This window comes from Glycine soja, chromosome 11, assembly GCF_004193775.1.
Source record: "Glycine soja cultivar W05 chromosome 11, ASM419377v2, whole genome shotgun sequence".
Lineage (NCBI taxonomy): Eukaryota > Viridiplantae > Streptophyta > Magnoliopsida > Fabales > Fabaceae > Glycine > Glycine soja.
Genome location: NC_041012.1, coordinates 16,529,160 through 16,550,300, shown reverse-complemented (window position 1 = coordinate 16,550,300; position 21,141 = coordinate 16,529,160). Strand labels below are relative to the sequence as shown.

The window sequence follows — 21,141 nt, the reverse complement described above, 5'->3', positions numbered from 1 at the left end:
TTACGGAATGAAAATGAACAAGAATGTAGTATAGAAGAGCTTTAAACTGAGTGCAGCTTCTTGATTTTGACCGAACTCAAAAAATGTGAATTTTAATTTTAATCTATACAAATAATGCATCAGAGAAGAAGCATTGTTAAAAAAAATTTGCTTATCTCTGACATCAGAGCAAATTTCCGTGGACGGTGAAATGGGAAGAACAATCCCACTTACTAGGGAACAAAATCGGCCGATATCCCATGATTCCATAGCATCAACGAAAACCCTCGACTGCAGGTTGAAAAGCATCCCTCATCACTTGCCCCCAAGGTCGCAGAGCTAAGAATTCAATTCATCCATGGTGAGCAAATTGCAACCAGCTTGCATGATCGATAGCAAAATTCTACAGCACTGGCAAAACCAGCATTACCAATCCCGGCAATTCCCACACCTCCAACTTCCAAGCCTAGATGGTACTTCAACCCAAGGCGAACATTGGCTGTGAATCAAAATCCCACAAATCTCACAAAAGAGATCAGGGGCTGGTTCCATTTGTGAACATTGCATACAACTAAAGCCGGTGTCTTGCAAGGAAAGTGTAGGTTCTGTTATAACATCTCCACATTCTTCAGGAAAAAGGGTACTAGAATTTTCCAAATATCCTGACAAGTCCCCAGACACATTTAATCCCTCAAATTGACTACCATCATCTGGCTCCAGCAGTTCCGTTAGAGAGAAATAGGTATTGGGTTCAAAATCCATGTAATCATCATAGTTTACATTATCAGAGTCATTCAGCAGCTTGTTGTCAAAGTCAACAGCAGAGGCATATTCTAAAGGTAGAGATACCTCTGCAGGCATACCTCCAAAAGAAACATCACCGTCCCCTTCATGCTTAACATTCCTTCTCACTGGCAGTTTCCGAAGCCCTGGCCCAGAGACACTGTTCCACTCAACATCCCCTTCCATCTTGGGTTCTGTTATCAGCTCAACACTCGGAAGAGAGAAAAGAAGAGGATCATCCTCCACAGGAAAGACCGGAGTAGGATCACCCTCTACAGGAAAGAGGTGAGTAGGATCATCCTCTACATTAAAGACAGGAGTAGAACCATCCTCTACTGGAAAGGCAGGAGTAGCAGCTTCATACTCTCTCATACCATAATAGATTGCTCCAGAATTGGAATCTGCTCCAGAATGCTCTTTCTTTTTAGTCTTTGTGCGTGACTTCTTGCCCTCTTGTCTCTTAGGCTTCAAATCAGAGTAAGGACAAACAGGTGATTTTATCCTTCGACACTTGGAACATTTGAAGCCTAACACACTAGAAATTTTGGATTCTTCAAGTTCAACGGCTTCAGCGTGATACCAATCTGTGAAAAACAAACACATCAGATAAATGAGTATAATCACCTTTAACATTTTATCAATTATTTACGACAGAAAAATACTTACTTTGGCATGTCTCACAGCAAATATACGTCAGATCAGACATATATGGCTTCCGACACAAGTGACAAACAGGTTTTAATTGTGGCATGTTTGAACTCCCTTTTAAAAGTATGTTTCTGAGCCAGAAATCATTGTCTGTATCTTCATTATTTTTCTTTTGCCATATAAGACCCCAAGAACAATTTTTGCGAGGTTTTTTTCCTGTTGAAGTGGCCTCAGAAGCAACTTGAGGCATGTCAAAATGATTATTATCCTTTGTCCCGGGAGAAGTTGGTTCTTGTTCATAATATTTAGCCTTTGTTCCTTTCAAAGCTGTCACAGGAGTAACTTGTTTCATGCTGGGATTATTAGCCTTTGTCCTGGAAGATTTTAGTACTTGATCATGAGATTTAGGCCTTGAACCCTTCAAAAATGTCCCAGAGTTATTCTCTCGTCCTTGTAGGAGTAATGGACTGGTTGGCGATTCATTATTATTCTCTTTCTGAGCAAGTAATCTGGCATGGTAACATTGCTTGCATGTGGTCAAGTACACAACTTCATTTGCCGAGACTGTTGATCTTGTGGAACAACCCTCATGACAGTAACCTAATACCAAGCAACAAGATACATTTATGAACAAGAATAATATAAATGCTAAGATATCATAACCACATCCTCTAATCTCTCACATCAACCAGAAGATTTTAGTCTTGGATTTCAAATTTCCAACATGAATACAAAGTGTTGTTTGTGTGTGTAGCTGTTAATTATATAGAAATATTATATACCTGTATTATGGACAAGTCATTAAATAAAAAACTAAACAGCATTCACATTTCAAGATTATCTTGAAAACTTAACAGCAAAATAAAGTAAGAATGATGGATCATTAATGAGTACCTTGGCATGCATTGCACTTGTGAGCATCCCTGAAATAAAAAGCAAATAGGAATTATGATCTTCAAAGAAAACAAATGCAAAGAGCAAAATAGGATGGGGAAAAAAGTGATGAATGAAAGAGTAATCAAGCTAGGGTTATTACCGAATTAAAAGACCCATCTGACATACAGAACATGACACCACATCCAAGTTATCTCTCTTGCAAGTAAGGTACAAAAATATGTCCTTGCAGATAGCCTTCAACCGCCTTCTGTACAGCAACTCAGATGCAGTATTCAAGTGCTCCTCATTACATGGCATGTTTCCATTACCTTCTTCATACTCTTTTATCAAATATAAAGGAATGCGTGTTTCGAAAAACCAATACTTTTCCTTTCTTTCTGGATCTTGCTCTATTTGAAAAACATTTTTCATCACCCGAGAAGGAAGATGTTTTTGGCTCCCAAAAGCTATTCCATAACAGCTTTTCCCCTCTACAAGTTTATTGTCACAAATATTTGCATTTCTGAAAGCAGAAGCTTCAGTCTCTTGACCTTTCCCATCCTGGATGTTCTGCTCGGGACGAATCAGATCACTCCATCTGAGATAAAAATCTAGATATCTGACCTGATGCAAATAATCAAATATTCATCAAGTCACCAAGCTTGCAAGATCCAGTATGCTTACAGCCAAACAAAGTTATAGCTATTGCTTGAAATATAACTCGATGAAAATAGGGAACCTGAAGTGCCAGCTGTGATGCATTCCTACTCATTTGAACTGCAACTCTCCAAACAAGTTGTCTGCTTCTCTTGGGAATTTCAGAGCCATCAGCATAAAAAATGCCAGAAATTTTCCGTGAACCACCTGTTCCCCACAATAAACAGAACATGTTTTTATTCCCTAATAATGTAAACAGAAAAGAATTCACAAACCCTAGTATCCAGGAAAGCAGGGGAGACAATCAAATTGAAACATTCAATAGGCTTTGTAGACTGACTCATCAGCCTAACTTGATCTAAACCTTGATTATATCAGGTGAGTCCATTGTATGTTGAACACTCAGATATATCTTGAACACCCAATATTCAGCTTGAAAGCTAACTAGTCATTTCAACTAACATATACACGTAATGTAATATTTTAATTAAAAAAATATAATGTTGAAATAAATTTTATAATTAATTAGTTCATAAAACAATAAATTAAAATAAAAACATAATTCAAATCAAGCCAAGCTAAACTTTGAGCTTGGTTCTACAGCCTTAAAAGATTCAACCTCAATACAGCTCATGCTTAGACACCCCACCACTCAACCCAAAAAATTAATTAGGAAAATGGATGTTTGAAGGAAGAATTGCGAAGATTATTGGGCCACTTGGGCCCATTACAGGACCCACTTCTGATGCTTAACAAGCAAGTTGATCAGTTAGTTGAGAATCTGTCTGTTAGAACAAATTCTGTTAATTACACATGGAATGGGGATTGGCTTTGTATAAAAAGGGAAGAGAGGACCAGGTGTAAGGGTAACGTGTGCATCCGGGAAGTTAAGGGGGAGAACAAGAACTCTCAAAATTCCAGGGCAACCAGAGACCTAGTCTATTCTTTCAGCTTCATTCCTGAACTCTTGCTTATTCTGGTTAGAAGGGAGAACCTTATTCTGTTATTCAATAGAAGTTTCATTTTTACTTCATTTCTATTCTATCTTTCCTATACTCTGGTATAATGTGTGGTTAAAAATAAAATACCTTGACGTGCTGCTTTTCTGACCATGGATTTTGGCAAGACTGCTTTCTGGAATATAAATTTGGTGAATTTGCCACCACGCCACCACACAAAGTTTTCAGGGCAACCCTCAGCTGTAGCTTCATCATTTGCTGACCGCTTCTTGTAACGCCTACCACTTGGTGCACGTTTCTGTGCTGTTCCAAGAGTAGATGTGGCACTTTGTACCATGGAAAATTCAACCAACCAATCATCCATCAGCTTAACCCAGTCCCCACAAAAAGCAATCGTTCGAATGTTCTCCTCAAGCTGAAAATGAAAATTTATTAGCTATTGGAAAATAAAGGATTAACAAAGTTGCTCATATGACACAAGCAAGAAATGTCATGATGAGATACTCCCAATACAGGCAAGATAATATTATACCATCCTGGAAAAGGAACACATTGACAGGCAGCAACATCAGCATAAACTATTTAAAGCAACCAAGTTGACTGTCAACAGTCCAAAAGCTACAAAGTGATGTAAAACTAGTACATCATACCAACTCATCAACACAACTTTAAGTGATGTAATAGCCATCCTCATCATATCTACTCAAGTACATAAAGTTACTTAAAGCAGCAAGGCAATCAAAGGTAAAAGCCATCCTTAAACAACTAATTCACAAGAGATTTAGTCCCTGGTGCCAGTGCTGAATTTCATAACAAAAAGAGATACAGAGCTGTATAAACTATAAAGCCCTAAATTCATAAAACAAAGAAAAGCAATCATGGAGTTCATCCATAAAAAGTCATTCAGCATCTTTTGGCTCATTGAATCAGCATCAACTGCTGCAGGAAGAATATTTTACATGGGAAACTAGATAAGTCAAAATAACAAATGCAAGACTAGCTAAATGCCAATGTGTGCCTTCAACAACAAATGAACTATTTGCAGAGATTAAAATATAGCAATAAAAAAAATTAAAAATTTAATAATCACTTACTTTAAGTAAAAGTGGCTTGATAGCACTAAATGTTGTGGCCTGTTCCACTTGCTTACGCCATTGTCTTCTATAGCTTGCACTTAGGAAGGGCCCAACTACTAAACCATGTAGACATTCCTCCATGTATATAATGTAAGTTGCAATACTAGGGAGTACTCCCTCTCCACTTCTTATAGAAGAAAAACCAGCAAGCATTTTTGCAGCATTTTTTGTGGCACTTAGAGCAGCATGATTTAACATGCATCCTCTCTTGCTTGAAGCAGGGGCTTTACAAGAAAAGCACCAGCCACACCTTTCTCTTGGAACCTCCACAGGCTTCTTTTCAGAACTTGGCCAAAAGAAACGTGAAGCTGTTAGTGAGAATGCTTTTGCTTGCAAGTAAGTGTTTCCAGATGCATTTTTCCTCTGATTGTCTGATGCATGGCCATCTGATCTAGATTCCTCTGAGGAAAGAAGGGCAAATTTAGCAGCTGCTGATGCAGCAAAATAGCCATGTGCATAGTAATTATTGTACAACAAAGGCTTATAAGAGAAACCCATGTATGCAGGATCATTGATTACATTGCGTTCACACTTTTCAAAACCTGCTTGGGTGCTTTCTTTGGTTTGGGAAGAAAGAATTATAGGAGCTGAATCATTTGCATGGTCATAATTACAAAATTGACCATTTACCAAAGAGCATTTGGAAGGAGGGCACTCGTTGCTGCTACCATTGCCATTGCATCGAGTAGCAGGACTTAGAGGGGTTTCACCCAAAGGAGGAAATAATAAAGTACTCTCTGGAACATTGCAATATTGAAGCACAGCCATGCAAATATCATGGTATATAGCCCTGTGCTCCGTGGATCCATAAAGCACTTTGAGAACCTTGGGAATGTCATTCAGATTGTAATATCTATGACAAAATTCATCATTCCCAATATTCAGCCTGCAATAAATCGCAATAAAAGATCATAAGGATGAAGTGCATAATAAAAAGTTTAAGCCCAAATTCAAGTCTAAGGATTTTAGAACTGAACTTCAAATTTCATTAACATCAGAAATACTACCCACTGATCCAGCATAACAATAATAAATGAAAGTATAAAGGTGTTGAACATACACTAGTAAGTGTTCGCAGGAACCCACAAAGAGTTGCCCGTACAAATCCTTTCCAAATATTTCTGCCCCTCGAAGTAATGTTCCCTTTGCAATGGTTGGCCCCATCATATTGATTTTGCACTCGGGACAATACCATGGCCCTTCTGGTATATGATTTTTCAACACACCAATACACCTTGAATGATAAGCAGAGGGACATCCATCACAACAAAGCAGGATCCCATCCATGCCACAAAGGCGACATTCATCTCCATTTCTATCAACATCACCATCTTCAGTGCCTTCTGTATCTCTGGAATATGAAACAGAGCTCCCAGGTTGGTTCACAGCATTTGAAGCTGAAACAAACTTTGTAGCTTCTTTATCCTCGCAAGCTAAAGTATTGGCGTATCTTGGCTGGACTCTTCTAAGCCCAACTTCTGAAGGAAGGATATCCTCTCCATCATAATCCACCCCAACCTCTGATTCCCTCCGAATGTTCATTTCTGTTACAATCTCCTCAGATTCCAAAGCATTATCACAGAGAATTTGCAATATCATCAACTTCCTACTCACAGGCAACAAATAATATTCATCAGTGGCAACCTCTTTGTAAAATCCTCGCCATTCATGAGCAGTTGTGTGTCCACTGACGACTAAATACTGAATTACAAAGACTGGCCAAGTCAATGAATCCAGCAAGCTCCAATCATTGCACCTGCAAATACATCAAACAAAATATCTTATTAGATATTGAATATTTTACACAATAAAATAATGGTAGTCACTGACATGCTGTAGTGGTCCTATTGTGAAATAGCCGAGTAGTGGGGTCACAATGGGATTCAAACAGCAGACTGATTTTCAACAGCAGTCATTGCAGTTACAATAGAGGTCTTTTGCATGCTATAACAGCACTATCATCATGATATAACCATATAGGCTTCAATACCCATTCGTATCCCTAAAACAATGTTGTCACAGAAAATGGTGGAAAGCCAATAATCCGCCATATCAATTATATACGTATAAAAATTTAAGTTTTACGCAAATAAAACTAAAAGAGAATAAATTGGAATAATATTAACTCAAAAGTTCAATTGGCCACAGACTCGCCAATGACAACAGGAGGCAGGACGCAACCATGACACCCATTGTAGCTGCAATAGCCGACAGTGTTGCGATCACGGCTTGAAGGAATTCCACACCACAATGGTGCAATTGCGGCTACCTAGAACTCTGGCTATCCCGCTATACCGTTTTTAGATCTAAAATTGATAACTAAGATCAAGTGTAAACAAATTACTCTTGCAAACAATCCAACAGCAGTATAATAGGGGATGATAGATATAACTACCCGAGGCATTTGGAAGCAATCTCCGAGCCCTCCGATGAGAGGGATTCCAGATGCCGCCGCAACACTTTCATCAACGAAACGTGAACGGCATCGAACACGCTGTTCGGAACACGGCAATTCACAGCACCCACAAACTCGTCCAGAGTGAATGGCATAAGAAACAAGCGAGTGCTGAATGATCTGAGGAATCCGTATACAGCAAACAAAAGTGATACAGACTCCTCCGGTACACCAATGGTGCCGGAAGACGACGGAAACTCCGGCAGCGGCGGCAGTGACTCCTCATCAATCCCAGGCTCGCTTCCCTCCAAGCCCGAGTCACTTGATGATTCATTATCGTCATCATTTTCCTCCCCTCCATTGTTCTCAGCCCCTGACTCACCTTTCGATCCGGTCACTTCAACGGCCGATTCCTCCTTCTTCCCTTCATCACCGCCTTTATCCAATTCAGCCTTCACACTGTTCTTCGCCACTAACTTCTCCAGCACGACCCTCCGCTGCGCCATGTCTTTACCGAATTCGTCGTCCTTTACGAGAATGGCACGGACCTCTGAACTGTCTAGGTCCTCGAAATCGCCATCCTCATAACTCACCCTATACAGACCACACTCGTAAAAAATGACTTTCCCGAGAAACACTCCGTTTCCGGCAAAATCCTTCAACACATACTTTCCCACCAATGCAACGGCTCGCGTCCCCATCGCTTGCCGCTTTGCCTCATTCTCGTTCTTCTTTTCCTCCTCCTCTCTTCTCCGCTTCCTCGGGCGGCCTCTCGATCGTGCAACCGGCGGTTCCATTGTTTGATCGAAAGTAGAATTGGAACCCTAAGACAGATAGATCCTCGACAGGAAATGGCTCTGATTTTTTTCCCTAGCAAACTTTCAATTAGAAAGTTAGGGTTCAATCAGATCCTGCAATCGGTGAGGGAAAATGACGGAGGAAATGGAAATCTAGGAGTGGAGCGAACGGAAATTGGGAATTGGGAAAAGAAATGGAGAAATGATTTGTGAGAAACTGAAAAAGGAGAAAAACAAAGAACGAATCGAACCTCTGCTGCTAGGGTTCAAACAGGGACTATTGAAGAGGAGTGAAGAGTGTAATTCTGAGGGGTATAAAAAGATGCGAACGAGGCACAAAAGGAAAGAGATAACAATTAACAACACTAGTGAAGGGATGCAGAATATGAATGAATGAAGAACAATGCGATTCTTTAGTTTGGCTTGTTTGTTCTAGTGTCTGACTCAGTTACCGAGTTACGCTGTTCTTATGTGTAATTGGACGAGTCGGAGGGTGGGTTGACTCGTCTCGTCCGAGTTGGCGCACACCTGAGTCGTCTCCATGTCACTCGTTGTGTGTAAGTAAGGGAATCGTTTTGACGTCACTGCACACTCGTTTGAGTGTGTTTTAAAACGCTGCATATGAAAATTTATTTTGGATGCAAAGAAAAAATAAATCCTGTAACCATTATGCCGCGAAGGCATAAGATTTAAAAATTAAAAGGCTTCCCTCCCTTTTTTCCCTCACTTTATGGACCATAAATAAAAGGATGAAAATTATTAGAGATATTTTTCTTGTAAGAATAACATCAATGCAAGTTGATAATAGAGTTTTTAGAACAAATCATCAAAACAAACTCATTGTTCACTAAAAGAGTATAATTCAATTGGTTAATATGATATTTAAAATGTTCTAAATAATTTATACGGATAAAGAAAACACAAATAACAAACCCATTGTCCATTCTACTTTACATTTTCCTTCACTTAGGTTTTCTCTTTTCATGTTTTACTCCTCTTGTACCTTCTTATTCCTCAACAATGACTTTCTTCAAATCATTCATCATCAACTTCCATTCTTACCTATCAAGGGCATGCCTCCTTTCCTCCCTTCTTTTTCAATCTCTTGCCAATTTCCATTTTTTCAATGCTCTAATTTTCATCCAATTCATTCTTCATTTTCCATTTCCACTCTCATTTATCTTCTATATTTGCTTTCTTTACATGCTTTTGCAATATATGGTTAATCCTAACTTTTTAATAGAAAAGTTGGTTAGGAATAAAAAATTAAAGTCAATTTCTACCAAGGGTCTATCTCTGGGTTCCAATTCTACTTTTGATTGAACAATGGAACCATCAACTATGTGATTGAAAGGTCATTCGAGGAAGTAGAGACGATAAAGGGAGAAGAGTGAGAGTGAGGTGAAGCGGCAAGCAATGGAGACGTGAGTCGTAGCACTGATTAGAAAGTATGTGCTAAAGGATTTTCCTAGAAACAAAGTATTTCTCAGGAAAGTCGTGTTTTACGAATGTGGTTTGTATATGGTTAGTTATGAGGATGGCGATTTCAAGGACCTAGATCGTGTAGAGAGGTCCATGCCATACTAAAAAAGGACGATGAATTTAACAAATAATTGGCACGAAGGAGGGTCATGTTAGAGAAATTATTGACAGAGAACAATGTAAAAGGTTAACTTAGAGAAAGGCAATGATGAAGGGATGATGAGGGAAGGAATCGTCCATTGGAGTGACCCGATTAAAAGGAGGGTCAATGGCTAACAACGATGAAGGAGAGGAGAATGATGATGATATGGTGGATGACTCATCGAGTTACTCAGGCTTGGGGGATCGTGAGCCTGGGATTGATTTGGAGGCATTATCGCCTTTGTCATCACCACTAGAATTGTTGCCATTGTTTGGAACCCATTGGTAATCCAAAGCAATGTGTCTCACCTTTCTTTGCCATATATGGATTTCTGAGATCATTCAACGTTTGTTTGCTTCTAATGTTGTTTACTCTGGATAAGTCTGTTGGTCTTGTTAATTGTTGCATTGCAAACACCTTTTTGATGCCATTCATGTTTCCTTGATGAGAGTGTTGCAATATCATCTTGAAGTTGTCTCATCGGAGGGTTCAAAGCTTGCTTCAAAATGCCTCATGTGCTTATATATTCCTTTATGGTTGTAGGATTGTTTGCATGAGTAACTTGTTTACACTTTATGGTATTGTCAGATTTACCAATCTTGGATAATGGCCAACTATGAAAATGCTATAGCATGAAAGCCATCATAGAAGAAAACAAGATAATATTTATTTAAAATATTATTATATTTTATGAACTAAGTAATTGATATTTCACATATAAATACTCAACCTTTCCCCCAAATTAAAGAAATCCATGATGAATGATAAATCACACTTATCATTTTACCCCAAAAAAATGCATTAGGAAATGAGGCAGAAATAAGAAATTTACTCCCAGAACCCTAAACAACATTGTTCAAAGGTAAAAATGAATTTTGACGACTTTCTAAAAAAATTGATCTAATCTAATCCAATAAAGTGTGGTTTGGATTAGATTGCATGGTTCAGCTTTTACCAACATATCCTTATAGACATTTTAATACCTTATTAATGGATGCCTTTAATTCTTTATCCATACATATGGAAAAAACAAAACATGAAAATACAAAAATAAGGAAAATAAACCAAATAAAACTACAAGGCTTAAACAATTCAACTACAACTAATAGCCAAATACAACATAAGAAGGATGCCATAACATATGTCTCAGTCCTGTGAATTTAAACACTCTTTTAAAAAAATTAACAATCAAATAACTAGATTCTAACAAAAAGGAACACTGGAATATATAACCATAATTAATAGGAAAGCAAAACAAATTAAAAAAAGTGAGAGAGAAATCCAAGGGACTATACACATATACCCCAAGAAAAATCTATAAGCAAACATATGAGAACCATATTTTTTGTTAGCAGTCGTTAAATTTATTATTATTGGTACCATTTAGTTTGGGCACACTAATAAAAAAAATTGAATCAAACCAACCAATTAGACAACAAAATCATAAAAAATAGCTTGTGTCAGTTTTTTTGTTTTTTTATTAAAATTTTAGTTGTTGTTTTTTGGATCGGATTATATCTGAACACCCTAAGCCACAATAAACAAAGTCAACAACAACAAAAAAATTGGTGTTTTATCTTAAATAAAAAAATCATAAATTAAAATGAAAACAAATCTAAACATGTTTAAATTTGAAAAATACACACACACATGTACACATACAAAACATACACAATCTAGTGTTCGTTCATAATCAACAATGTCACACTCACCTGAGTAATGGATTGAAAAGGAACCATCTACAATAACTTTTTCTTCTTTTGTTTCGCTTGCTCCAAGTAACAGGAAATAAAAGAAATGAGCGAGATACAAGATTGAATCTAAAGTTAGTCACAATAGGTGTAGAGTGACTCAAGGTAGTAACATTGGTGGGTGGAGAGGAGAGAAACGAGACAGTGAAGGAGTTAGGAATAAGAAAAAGCATTTCCCAAATGGTTATGGAATCGGCGGAGAGACGAAAAAGAAAAGGAGATGAGAATGATGTATTTAGAGAATGTAAACCTAATAGCCCAAATGATCATTTATTATGTTAAAGGATATTGAATTGGGCTTTTTAAACATTGTTTTCCTTTAACTGGACCTTATTGGTAATGAGTATAGGATTGAACTTAGGCCCAAAATAAATAGAATTAAAAGGAAAAAAAAAAGTAACAAAGATGATGTTTAACCTTGGATAAAAAATAAAAAAACTAAAATAAAAAAAACTTAAACAAGTAAACCTAACACATGGTTAAATCGTAAACTAACCAAAAACTCATACATGCAAGAGGCTCACGATTTGATGTTTATTTGTATTCAATGATACCTTGCTCACCTGAGTAATGGATAAAAAAATCCATCTCTAATAAGCTAACCTTTTTTTCGTTTCACTTGCTTTAAATAACAAGATAGAGGAGAAATGAGTTTTGATCCAAAATTGACTCTCAAATTAGCAGTGATAAACAAATAGTGAAATCCAAGGTAGAGGCACTAATGGGTGGGAAGTGATATTTGAGGGAAATGAATCATAAAGATGAGGAGTTATGAAATTCAAGAGGCATCTCTTAAATAGTCTTGAAACTAGCATGGGAACTAAAAAGAAAAAAAATGAAAAAGGTATTTGGAGAAGATTTTGGATAAAATTAATAGTAGTGACAATGTATTATTTAACAAAAATGAATAACGTGTGACAATTAATTGCTATATGAATATGCCATATAAACAACTTATGATTATCTACTTTTAAATGTTAATGCCAAGAAATTATACGCCATACATGCAGAAGGTTCTAGAACAAGGAAGTTAAATGCTTTTAGAGTAAGAATCATATGTTTTTTTATTGTTGGGAATGACAAAAATAATTTTTTTATATACCTACTAAGGAGAACAACATTCCTTTGTCAAAGATAGATTCATCAACAACTTCAAAGCTAACTTGATGGAACATATTTTAGGAACATGTTTATTGAAGATCCCACATTAGCCAGTGATTATGCCAAAATAGTGTATATAAGTGAGGACAAGCCTCAGCTTACAAGCCCAATGTTGTAGGATTGAATTAGACCCATAACTCATATTTCTAATTAAGATGGTATTAGAATCTATCTTAGTTATTTATTTTTGCTGTCAAACTACCCGCAAATGTCCAATCAAAGAAGAGTATTGAAGCTTGAGGAAGTTGTCTTCTTGGAAATGTGAAAGTCAAGAGCCATGTTCCAATGACGGGTTTTTTAGCAGTACAAATCGACAAGTTGAGACCATTTAATACTCATAAACATATGGCGAGACACATATCGAAGTTTGCATAGCAGAAGGATGACTTCGATGAGTATCCATAATGACAGACATTGAAGTTGAAGTTTAGAAATCTTAATTAAGGGAAGGATTGTTAGAAAACAATTCAAATCTCTAGGATATAGCAAATATTTAAAAGGATATTATCTCTAAGATATTGTTTAAATTTAAAGATATCATCTATAAACTAAAGTTTTGTTTCCTTATTTATGATTAGGATGTTTGTTCTATAAATATAGATTATTGAGATGAAAAGAATCACCCCACCTCACCACTCTAAATGAGAGAAGAGTCATATGAAAGGGGTTTACAAGTTTGTCATAAAACTTGTAATGAAGATGAATATAATATTTAAGAAACTCTTCTACACAACATATATCCTTCTTTTACAAATATATTTATCTACAAAAAATCTTCAATTGGTATCAAAGCTTATCCTAGCTCCATTGGAGGGCTTTTATGCTTATCACGCTCTAGGCAGATAGCCTTGAGCGGGAGGGAGATAATTGGAAAGTCATCTTAATTGGGGTCTCCTTAGCCACCTTCATTATGGTGGTGGTATCCATGGGCAAAGATGGGTGTGTTGAAGATTCACATTATGGCAAATAGCCATGGACAAAATGCAACATGTTGAAATCCTACATTGGCTAAAATAATGTTGAGATAGAGTATATAAGTTAGGAGTAATACTCACTTTATAAGTCGATTTTGTAAGATTGAGTTAAACATAAATCTACATTCCTAACAATGTTGAATATAAGGATAATGAAATTAACTAAAGTTTAATTTAGGCCTAAGAATTTAAATGGCCTTATTAATCTTTTTTTGTTGTTGTTGAATATGGACTTGCTAATCTTAACTATCTTGCAAGTTAGTTATTAAGCTAAAATGTATTATATTGGGATTTTTAATCATTTTTTCTTCTATTTTTGCCCTATTGGTGGTGAGTACCAGACTAAACTTTAGCCTAGAAGGGATTCTCCTAATTTATTCCCTAGTCTTTTATATATTGTAATTTAGTTACTCTTTTATTTATGTATATTATAAAATCAAACTATCAAGTTTAGAAGAATCGAAATTGCAAATTTAGTCCCTAGTCTTTTAAACGCATATTAGATCAGGAAAAAAAATCAAATTCAGTTGAATCACAATTGCAATCAAACAAATAGAAAATATAAATAGTATAGCATAATCGTGCATATTAATGTCAATATTGCATTAAAAGAAGAGATAAATATGAAGCAAAAAGAAAGGGGAAGATCCTCAGCACGCCTCAGGCGACAATGGTCGCACACTGGTGGAGCTCGGATAACCAGTCACAGGCGAATGCATCACTAATGCTGGAAGAAGGTTGTGTGATTCCCCTTAAGTACGTTCATGTATTGTGTGAGCAAAGTGTTCGTCGCCCTAGGGCGTCTCACACGAGCCTACAACTGTTCATGGTCAACCTTCAACTTTTTAAGTTCCTCCTCATGATGTCGTTCCATCTCCACAATGCGGGTTTGGAGTTGTTAGGGGGTTTCGATGTCTACCATGGTTGTTGGGGGAGGATTAGAGCTTTCTAGAAGGGTCTCACGTATTAGGTCAGATCGCTTGCTAACCATTAGTGAAAATAGGCCGCATGAAAAGTTTTACCATGGTCTCATGGTGAACGTCAAATGTACTTACCAAAATCTGGAGCTGATTAACGTCAGGGACGACGTGGCCAAGATGAGCTCTACGATCTTGTGTGTCGGGCTTGTGGTACCTTTTATTAGGAGATCACGAAGGGAGACCTGCAAAACAAAGGATTCTGACACTCAAGTAAGTATGTGAGTTAGGTGAGAATGAATATGAAAAGGGTGAGATAAAACTTGGTACTTATAGATTGGAGTAGGAGCTTTGGGTTCTTGTTTGTAGGGGTTGTTATGGTGGTGTAACAACCCTTGCAGATAATTGCTAGCTTGTAGATAATAGCTAGTAGATAAGTTGTTGCTTATAGATAATGTGTATCTTATAGATAATTAAGTACCTGTCATTTGATGAAGAAGTTTTAACATTATCATTAATATTCAAATAATGAGGTATTAAAGATAACCTGTTGGCCTAGTAACTCGACCGTTAAGGGGTGAAACATTCGTGCTCCTATGCTAGGACTGACGTGCACATTGGAGCACCACGTCACTTCCCACGTCCATTTTGTGGACCCCGAACAATACACTAAGATTCAGCAGGAAGATTCCAAGACATCAAACAAATACACGTGATTATGACTATATTTGACAAAACATTATAGTTAACTTTTAGTTTTTTTTACTAGCTGAAAAATTCATTTGGATGTTCAACAAACAAGTTTTTTAGTAGTTTCTAGTGTTTTTTAAAATGTTACTTAAAGTAATTTTTTTAAAATGCTACTTCTAGTTTTATATATTTTCTTCCTTTTTATCTTTAATAAATTTATCAAATTTCTTATTTATCTTTTTAAATAAATCATGATTTTATTATTTTTCTTCTTCGACATTTTATATTTTTTAACTACTTCAACCGCTAACTTTATTCAACATTTATCATTTATAAGTTAATTTTTCAATTTTCAACTATCAACTAACTTTCAGCTTTGAGCTAATTTTGCCAAAAATAACCTATATGTAAGACATAAACCATCATCCTACGTATGTATACCTATATATGTATATTATATCTATAGACACCATATAAATAGCATTCCAAGTCTACAAATAATATAACCGTTGACCCCAACAAAAGAAAACTCTCCAACAGATGAACCCATATCCAACCGTACCACACCAACCAAACGTGAGCAGGTGTAGGGTTCAAATTGTATTTTTTCGAGCAAGCATGGATCTAAGGGTAAAGAAAGGAGGTCTTTGATTGAAATGAGGTTTAAGGTTTGGTGATATCAATCGAGAACAAGATTGACTATTGAGGGTTTACGAGATTGAGATTTTCTTCAACATGGCTCTTGTAGATGTTCAGATGCAAGATAGGATTTTAGGCACACAAGGCATAATGTTCGGGTATGATGCAATTGGTAGATTTTGCGGATAAGAGAAGTGAGAGGGAGTACAAGGGTATTTTTGGAAAATAAAAAAGGAAGTGTATCAGTAAAGAGGGAAAATGGAAGTAGCAGCTGCTAGTTCTTTTCTTGCCTAAAACTTGAGAGTTCGATCCATCCTCATTTCCAAGTTGTTGGCTAGCTTATCGAGTTAGGCCTATTTTGCTATTTTTGTCCTTAAAAATGTTGTCAATGGATTAAACTTTAAATTTGCATATCTCGAAAAACATCTATTTAAAAATGCCTGGCTCTTCAATAAATAAATATTACTCTCAATTAGGAAATATTTTAAGCGCAAATGAAAGTTACACTAAATTGGTTTGTTGCATATAGTGAATAGGAAATGGGTTTATATAACGTTTGGAATATAACATAAAATTTAAGAATTCATAATTTTTTAAATAATAGAGGGATTCATTTTTCTCTTCTAAACTATTTTTATGAAAAATTCTAAACATGCAGTGAATTTTTTTCATAATGATTAATTGACTTTTATAGTTGAAATTATTAATTTTACTGATGGTTGTTGAAATTAATTGACTCTTTATATATATATATATATATATATATATATATATATATATATATATATTATTGATGTACCATACAATTTTTTCAATGTAGTATTTTACATTAATATATTTTTTCGTTTGTAGTACTAGTTATAGTTAATATTAGAATTATTAAACAATTAACTTTAATATTTTCACTCATAATTATATTTATTATATTAAATAAATGCAATTTTTGCTTACTATTCATATGAATTTTTTATATCAAAATTTTAATAATCTTTATTATTATATAAAAAGTTTACATTATAATACATATTTAAAATAGAGAAATTCACACACACGCTGACACACACAATGACAATTAAAACTTATCTCTTACTTTTTATCATTACTTACTATCAACTTTTATACACACATATAATAACAAGGGTTAGTTATGTTTTTATTTCTTCTAAAATTTTAGAATTCTGTTTCTAGTCTCTATAAAATATTTAACCTTTTGTAGTTCTTTTTTTGAATATATGGATCACAAATCTATGTATTTTAAAATATATTATTAAATAAATTAATTATTAAAAAATAAAATATATAAATAAGTATAAAAATATGCATAATATTTGTTTTTATAATTAAGCGTTCTTTTTAAGAAATTATGACAGAAATTTATATAAATAAATAAAAGGGTATTTTTTTCCTTATATAATTAATTTTTATAAAATTATGCTTATTAATTATAATGTATTTACTCAATATAACATTAAATAACTAAACAAAGACACAGACATGCATATACACTGTTAATTTTTATCCCAAATTATTATTTTAAATAATTATTCAAACAATTTAAATAAATAAATGAAAATAGATATGTTTTCCTTATATAGATTTAGTTAATGTATTTATCAAATACATTATAATTTTAAATTTAAAAGATCATTAAATATTATACCCATTAAATTTTATAAAAAATTTAAATATTATACCTATTAAATGTAAAATATTAACTAAATTTCACAAAAATAAAATATTTTTATTTAAATATATGACTTATGAACCTCTCTCTCTATATATATGTGTTATATATGCAAATATATGTATAATAATAAATTTGTATTATAAAGTAGTCTGAATATTTATATAAATAAAAGAATGCTACTTTCTAATAAAAAAATTGAGACTTTTTTTTTACTTATATAGATTTAAATACAAATATATAGAAATATTAAATACCTAAATAAGAATATAAATATATATACTATTATTTTTTTATATTTTTAAGAAACTATTAGTTTTTATCTTAAATTATCATTTTAAATAAATATTATTAACATTTAAATAAATAAAAAGAAATATTATTTTCCTTACATAGGTTTAGTCATTGTTAAATAAATAAAAATTCAATCATGTATTAAATCAATATTACATATATTTGTGTACTCATTTAGGTATTTAATGTTATATTTAGTAAATATATTATAACTAATAGGTATAATATTTAATATTTTTTAAAAGTCAATCATGTACTAAATTTAGTATGTATAATATTTATTAATATTGTAAAAATTTATATATATAAATAAAAGAGAATTTTTTATAGTAAAAATAGAGAGGGCGATTTATAATTAGTTCTAATTGATAACAAGGTGTGTTTTTTTTTATTAAATTTGATAACACTTCTTATTATTAGATTTTTAATCTTTTTTCTTTTGTCATGCATGGGAAAAAAATTGGTGTCGCAGTCGGAAGTAACTTATTTATATTTTTTGGTCCAAGTTAGAAGAGGAGATGATCTACCTATTGTCAAATTTTGATGTGCAGACAAATGATGGAAAATATCTTACTACAAAATATCCATTTAAACTTAGTTTTGAAAAGAATATAACCATTGCAAAATAACATAAATACAATTATTCCATAGAGCATTCTTAGTGTGCACTCACTTCCTGAAGTCTTTCATAAGGATATTGATCGTAACTTTTTAATTGGTAAGAAATTTTTAGACCAAATTATATATTATTTTTTCATTTTGATTACCAAAATGTGTATGATTTACTGACATACAATAATATTAATGTGCTCAATTTCATCTTTTTCAAATGTAATAAGAGTTCTTATATGTATTAATTGACATTGAAAAAGAATATATGAAAAATGTTTAGAAGTCCAAACTTATACTGTCAGAACTCGTTGATGAAGAGTAAGTCACCCCAACATTATAATTTTTTATTTTTTTTTACAGAAAATGGGAGTTCTTACGAGCATACATTGTTTTCAATATTCAGAAAATTTAGGTTTTAACTTTCTTTTTCTTTTTCTATCCCATATATATGAATTCAAAGTCACTTTGTTTGAATATTTCGTTGATGAGTTAAATGTACGTATTTGTTGCAAGTTGCAAGACAAATATTATAATTCTTGTACTTTTTTTGTAAAGTGAAGTCTTTGAAAGGTAACAATATTTTATATGATGCCAAATAATTAGCACAACAATTTTCTTGGTTATCAATTTAAGTGGATTATTTTTTAACAAAATATCGTTTTTTTTCTCAATCTGCCTATAATTTTGATATCAATTTAACTTAATTTATAGAAAAATAAATTTGATTTTATTTTTGATTAATTATATTTTTTTTTCAATTTAAATTCTATTTTTATATTTAATGTTATATTTTTTATAATTTGTGTAATCAAATTTGTAATTAATAAGTTTTAAATAATTACCTCTTATTATGTATGGAATTTTGAATTTGAAAAATCTTTTAGATGGAATAATAAAATAAAGGTAATTTTTTTCTAATTACCTTTTCAATTCAAATATTTTTATTTGAATAGTTTTTAATCATAGATTTAGCAGGTCCGTTCCATATTTATTAAAATACATACGCAAAACTAAAAGTATATATTTTCAATTAAAAAAATATTATTTTCACTCTAATAAAAATGCAATATTTTTATAAAATGAAATATTTTTAATAATATTTTAACAGGAATAAACCATTCATATTTATATGTTTTCAAAACATTGTGAATACTATTTTCAGCCAAACAATTTATCAAACACATATTCGCAATTAATGTATTTTTATAAGTAATTATATTGGAAGGTAATCAAATTTAATTTTATAATTAATTTTCATTATTTTCATTGGAAATATCACATTTATTACCTCATTTTTATTTCTCTCTATATATTACCTTTGCATCAAATGTGATTACTTCTCCACTCTTTTTTTTTTTTTTTCCGTTTACAGTGTCTTCTACAAATTGCTTTTAGACAATTTTGAGTAGTGGTTTTCATGTTCAAACATTCACCTTGAAGATAGCTAAGTGCTCATGGAAGACTACCAACATATTTTGAGCCTTGAGGAGGAGTTCTAAGGAAAAAATTATTGATGATCAACATCAAATACAAGCAAAGTAATGCAAATTTGCGTGTCTATCTTTTTTTTAGTTTGTTTTATCTTTGTTTTAAACATTGTTCTTTCATAGTTATTTCGTGAGGTATGCACCAATTTCAATTGGGAGTTCTATAAGGTAGTATCTAATTGATGGTTCATGATCAACATCAAATACGAGGTAATGCAAATTTGTGTGTCCATATTTCTTTTTAGTCTGTTTTATTTTTGTTCGAAACTTTGTCCTTGCACAACTATTTCGTGAGATGTACACCAATTTCAATTGGGAGTTTTACAAAGTAGATTCTAATTGATGACAAAGAAAATATGCATATTGTTAGATACACGAAGTTGAAGTTGAAGCAAAGAAGTAGAGAAAGGACGTTAAAATAGGCAAAGACAGTGAACAAAGTATTTTTCTGTCTAAGAAAGAAATTTACAATTTTGTTGATATAATAAGAATTGATGTTTAATTTGGGTGAATTCTGCGGTGGACTATCTTAATAGATGGTCCACCAGAGCACCATTATAATTACTGGTTACTGAAGGTAACACGCTACCAGCCAATTTTGAACAGTGTTTTAAACGATTGCAGATTGGTCCTTCATCTGCAAAACAGGTTTGCGATATGAAAATACCACTACCCACGACCCTACGTGTTCCGGCAGTTCTGCATTCCACCAAATCCATATTATTATTTTTTATTCTATGTGTAAAATATAATCTATTGAAATCATATTAAGTTATACTAATTAATTAAATTATAAATCTTGGTTTATTTTATTGAGCATATAACATTGAGGTATGAATTAATGTAATTAATGTAATCGATTTAAAATCATATTAATTCATATCTATTTGATATTAATGTCTTTTTTTAAAGTTAAGATTGTATTATATTTGTTACTATTAAAAATGAGTCAAGTGTTTTTGACTAATGCCTTGGTATAGAAAGCATCATAGAAGAAATTGAGTTCAACCTCTGTTACTCTCAAAGCATGAAGCATCTGCCACTGTTACGTAAATGGAAGCTGAAGATCATCTCAAAA

General features: G+C 33.3%; 1 protein-coding gene across 1 annotated transcript; it reads right to left on the bottom strand.

Moving 5' to 3' along the window:
• Positions 1 to 26: 26 nt before the first annotated feature.
• On the bottom strand, positions 27 to 8,857 carry LOC114377599 (DDT domain-containing protein PTM-like). Its single transcript, XM_028336192.1, has 9 exons — positions 7,434 to 8,857; positions 6,099 to 6,794; positions 4,997 to 5,924; positions 4,032 to 4,317; positions 3,026 to 3,150; positions 2,447 to 2,910; positions 2,305 to 2,333; positions 1,429 to 2,010; positions 27 to 1,346 (listed from the first exon to the last, which is right to left on the bottom strand). The coding sequence occupies exons 1-9, from the start codon at positions 8,228 to 8,230 to the stop codon at positions 406 to 408; spliced, it is 4,848 nt and encodes a 1,615-aa protein (XP_028191993.1). The 5' UTR covers positions 8,231 to 8,857; the 3' UTR covers positions 27 to 405.
• Positions 8,858 to 21,141: the final 12,284 nt, after the last annotated feature.

What these genes read in the sequence shown, in the direction of transcription:
- LOC114377599 (XM_028336192.1), bottom strand. Translation starts at nt 8,230, where the DNA reads ATGGAACCGCCGGTTGCACGATCGAGAGGCCGCCCGAGGAAGCGGAGA. An exon ending in ATTGCTTCCAAATGCCTCGG is followed by an intron (nt 6,795 to 7,433) that starts GTAGTTATATCT and finishes ATGTATTTGCAG; the next exon opens with GTGCAATGATTGGAGCTTGC. An exon ending in CAGAAAAGCAGCACGTCAAG is followed by an intron (nt 3,151 to 4,031) that starts GTATTTTATTTT and finishes TGTGGGGAACAG; the next exon opens with GTGGTTCACGGAAAATTTCT.